General features: G+C 49.4%; 1 protein-coding gene across 1 annotated transcript; it reads left to right on the forward strand.

Annotated features, from left to right (window-relative positions):
- Nucleotides 1-2,211: 2,211 nt before the first annotated feature.
- Nucleotides 2,212-4,701, forward strand: CSUI_003697 (signal peptide peptidase; the record flags this gene model as incomplete). The annotated part of the gene is made up of 2 exons (XM_068063892.1): nucleotides 2,212-3,283; nucleotides 4,674-4,701. Coding segments are annotated over exons 1-2 (351 nt in total), but the record flags the coding sequence as incomplete, so codon positions are not given.
- Between the last annotated feature and the right edge of the window lie 409 nt (nucleotides 4,702-5,110).

Genomic DNA, 5,110 nt, shown 5'->3' on the forward strand with positions numbered 1-5,110 from the left:
AAACTTGTTAAGATATTGCGGCGTCCATTACAGGCACTGCCATTTACACACAGCTTCCTCGTACGCACAGATGTCCCGCTCAGACACATGTGTGTCGGTAAAAATGCGTGCAGACATACCTCTGAACTGTGGACATGTTGGAGAGTGGAAAACTCCATACGCATTCTGCCTTACCGGGGTTTGGAATACGGTGCCATCTTCCTGCAAACAATGCCTCTGTGAACCCTGATTAGGCCTCCACCTCAAATGCGTGCAGCAGGACCTGAAACGGTTAAGTTTTCATGAATTTTCGCATGCTATGGAAGGGTCTTTGCTGAGACCTACGTTTTTTCAGTGATAATTGCTGGGTAGCAGAGACCTAATATCCAGCCAGAAAAGCGAACAGTCAGTTCGCGAGTTCCCAGTCGGCAGCGGGGATAGCTTAGTAGGTGTCTGCAACAAGAATGCTGACATTGCTGCACCGGACGGGCTAGAGTTGCTTTTCAAAGGGTCCGTATTGGCCCGGGAACCCAGCACCTTAGTAGATGGTTTACCCGCTGTGGCGGGCTGATGAGCCGTGCTTTGCTTCGAGGCGGTAGCTGCGGGCTGGTAATAGCGCTGGCGTGAGGAGTCGTATTGCGCTTGTGCTTGTGGGTGCCGAACAGACAGATATGAATTTGATGAGTTTGTATTCCAGCTGGGAATACAAACGTATCCTGTTTCATTGCCTCCTTCCGCCCTCCTGCGTTCCACACCCACTTTTGAGTATCTCTTCATGGGTCACTCGCTGCCCGAGCAGTGCCCTTCGCGTAATCGCCTGATACAATCCAGATACCTGTCTACTGGACATCTACAGAGACTCCGCCGGACGGGTTGAAGCGAGGTGTCTTCTAGGCCTTCACTTACGTCTGCAGGACAACACAGATAAGATTCCTTCGCCGGCGTCGGCCATCTCGCTGGCTCAACTTTCTGCCGGATCTGGCTCACTCATCAGGACAAAAACAGCCAATAAAGAGGAAGGACACTTTTCAGCAAGTGCCAATCGAATACATTGAAGAGCTCCGAAGCGTACGCGTGCGTGGCATTGATGTCGCGGTGACACGCGACTCTTTCCATGTGGTTTCAAGTAGAACTAGTTTTTGTCAGTTCGTTTGGGCGTTGTCTTGTGTCTGTGTATACCGTGAAGATCTAATGCAGGAACGCAATCGGAAAGCCATCACCGAGTCGCACCGGAAGCAGTCAGGAGTTGAAGCTAGTTGGTACATCTTTGCTGAAGCTCTAGGGGGTTCTGTGAAAGCTGCCGCCTCACAACGCAGATCAAGGAACCTATGCACCAGGCTATATAGATATTTCTTTGTCTGGTTTTTGTCTCCGCTTCACCGGGACACCGGATATTTTTGCCCTTTCTCCGGCCTTCCTCAGCCCCATCGAACGCAAGGCAGTAAAGAGAAGACAGGACGGAAAGACCGCGAGAAATGCTTCTAGTTAAGACGCTCCATGGCTGTGTTCAAGCCATAGTGACTTGAGCTCTGGTCGAGCTGCCGATTATCACAGGCTTGTCTTCAGCGTCGAGACATCGATTCCTCACGAGGCGCACCCGTCTCCTCTGCGGAGACTTGCCGCTAGGTCGTTCTCCGGGCGTCTACTATGGAACAGAAAAGACCATGCTGAGCGCTCTATACTGAGGTCTCTGATAACACTTATGGTTTTCTTTGCTGTTGGAGCCCTCGTCGTGTGTGGGGTGAGGTCTTCATCCTAAAGACAGAGCATAAGAAGTCTGTGACTACTGAGCATCGGCGCTTCTGCGTAGTTGATTTGATTCTGATGACCACGCGGAAGCTCGGCATTAAGGAGTGAGTTCACTCTCCAACGGGCTTCATCTCGAACCATTAACATGTCTTGATGCTGATATTGCATGCCTTGAATCTCTACCGCGTTGCGAGATGCTTCGTCCCGACTCAATTGCAACCGGAAAGATTGTTGAGCGTACGCGTAGTGATTACTCTTACTTCTTTGGTGGTGATCCTGGTACCAACTCGCCACTGTTGCAGGGTTCTTCATAGCAGTCGTACACTAGAACGTTCGTCATGCGAATGTATCATTGTCCCTTAGGAACGCAGGCGAGACAAGGCTTCTTTCTCCAGTCGCCGTTGTCTTCAGGGCAGTGTCCCATCGTGTACGCTTCGTTCGCTGGACCTATGTGAGTCCTTTGTATGGCAACCTACCGTCTCCCGAACAGCGCGCGCAGCAGTGTGTCTGGCCTCGTTCTGCTGGCGGGGTGGTGGGAGGCGGCTGCGGGTCCTTCCGGTCACCGGGCCAACCGCAGTGACGGGTCGCAAGTTGCACTTCGTTCAAAGAAGCCGCTGTCGGTCCCTTCTGATGTTCTCTGTGGCGGGTTGAGAGAAGCCGTATACTGGGACGATTGTTTATCCTCCTCACCTTGCTCGTCTCTGTAAACTTGCCTCTTCATGACCTTCCTGCTGTCACCCCGTTTGTTCGTCCGCTACCCGTACGTAAGAAACCGCCATATTTCGTCCGCTGTAACGTCTGAACTGCATACAACTTCGTTCGAGATCGCATGCTTTTTTGCCGTATTTCCCCCTCTCTCTATTTGTAGATTGCGACAGTCCGTCTCGGGGTTGCTTTGTCGACGGTTGTTGCCTCCCTGGTCGCGGCTGTCGCTTGTTTCCCGCATCAAAGTCGTGTAAGGTCGTTTCCGCTTCGTCTGGAAGTCTCTGGAAGCCCTTTCTGTTTCAGGCCTCGATTTCTCTTCCTTTGAATTCGTTCTCTCGTCGAAACCGGAGACTCCTGAAGTATTCGAGAACATATCTCCTCTTCCTGTTTTGTTTTCCGTCCTCTTCGGGTGTCTCTCACCCGACAGAGCTCTTGTCTCCCTCTCTTCGCTTTTGCAGTCGGTGCCGCATCTGGACTTTCTGTCGTCTTCTCATCTTAGGGAACTAACTTGCTTTCTCAGTTTCATTATGAAGACGGCGTCCCCCGCGAAGACGGCTTCGGCTTCAGCTCATGCTGGATGTTCCGAAGGCCATGTCCATGAACGCAGACTTTTTTACGGGTGCTTCGCCATTCTTGGCGCGACGTTGGGTATCTCTCATTTCGTCGCTTTGCCGGTCTTGCTTCAGATGATGATCTACACGTTCCCTATTTTGTATGTGGGCAGTCACGCGTCTTTGAAGCAGAATGAAGTCGATGAAATCACGGGAGAGAAGACGAACAAGGGGGAGGCTATGAACCACACAGATGCGATGCTCTTTCCTGTTTTTGGATCGATTGCTCTTTGCACCCTGTAAGTGATGATCGCGGACATCTATCTCTATATCGAGGTCTTCAGTCGTCTTCTGAATACAAACAGTTGCCTCCAGTTTGTCGGGGGTACCACAACACAGATGGACACCAATCAACAGTGAAGATTGACAGGGACCGTCTCCAGAGGTTCTTTCTTAGCTTCCTAGGAGGAGGGACTATACATTTGTCATGGGCAACAACAAGCATAGAAGCGCAGTGAAGTTCCAGCGCTTCTGGATACGCCCCGCAGAGAGGGATTTAACGGATTCTCAGATCTTCATTCTTTGCCTTTATCTCTTTTCACTTTCGGTCGTAATTCTCTCCATTTAACATAGAGGCAGCATGGAGGTGGGAGGGCTCCAAAGCAGGCTCAAAATCGACTTCGAATAATGTGGATTTCATGGCAGCTTCGTCTTTACCGTGGTGGTCCTCTGTTTGCGTGGTTGTGTGTTCATGCACTTCACTTCTCCATAGGACCATGGAGAGCAAGCCCATATAACCCATCTCCCCCTCCCGCGTGTTTTTGTCTTTTTACCTACCTCTGGAATGAGTAGTAGAAGAGGTATTTAGCTACAACTACCTTTGTTCTGTCGACCCGCACTTAGTTCAAACAGTCACGCGCCTGATGGACATAGAAAGCAGCGAGCGCTGAGAGAAAATTGTTAGGTGGGGAGTGGCGCTGCTCCTACTGGAGAGTGTCTTATATCGATTTGTTTGCCGTCTATTTTAAGCCGCGGAGATGTATGGCTGGCATGATGCCTGCCATACATGCAGAGACTCAGCACTTCAGTTGTTTCACCGCTATTGCTGCTTAACGATATCCTGTGTACTTACCGTATTCAGTGACTGAGAGGGGACCCTCATAGAGACAGCGCGAAGTCTAAGCTCTTCTTTCTTTTCGTTTTGTCGTATACAACTAGGTCGAATGTTTAGTGGATAAGGATGTAGGCTCAGGCGATTCTTGACGTTTTCCCATTGCCACTCGTTGTACATGTGGTCTGTTTCTATAGAGAGGCGACGTGCGTGCTTCTGTGTCCTCTTGACCCACTCCTGTGCTGCTTGTATATGAAGAGCTCTCTCCTCTTCTACCCTCTCCTCATATAACCGTGGAAGTGCAAAAGAACTCATTCATCTCTTCTCTTTCTCACCCACATGAAGAAGAACAATCTTTACAAGTTTTCTCTGCTTGAGCTTTTACTTGCCTTCTCTCTTTTGTCTTCCTCGTTAAGTTCATCTTCTTCTGTCGTTGTCGCTACAGCCGAAAGTCCATACATGTCTCACACGATCCTTGTCTCTTCTCTTTTTTCATGCTCTCTCTTCTCTCATTTGATTTGCCTTTCTTTCTTTCATGAGCTGGCGTTCTTTTCTCCTCTCTCGCTGTGTCACTTCAGCTACGTCGCCTATAAATTCCTCGATGCCTCATGGGTGAATTTTCTTCTTACGCTCTATCTGACTGCTATTGGCNNCAATACTGCCTTGGTATGTCATTCTCATCGTCCTGTCAAGTCCTTTTCAAACCCCGTCTAGACAAGTCTATCTATATGTATACTTTCATAACGATCTCCCCAAATGTACATACATTGACATCCCTCTATGCTTAATAGATTCACATAGATAAATGCGTCGACCTCCTTCCCTGGCAACAGGTGAAGGATTCGGTGAATAAACTGGTAGCGTTCTCCTCCATGTGACTAAGATAAGGCCTCTATATCTGTCTTTTGGACTTCAAACATTCCTTCCGTATGATTCTACACGATGCTTTCGCTCATAGGAGATCATACGATTTCCATCTATTTGTTTCTCTGCAGTAGGTGGGGGGCCTCGTGTT

This window comes from Cystoisospora suis, assembly GCF_002600585.1.
Source record: "Cystoisospora suis strain Wien I chromosome Unknown contig_1667, whole genome shotgun sequence".
Classification (NCBI taxonomy): Eukaryota; Apicomplexa; class Conoidasida; order Eucoccidiorida; family Sarcocystidae; genus Cystoisospora; species Cystoisospora suis.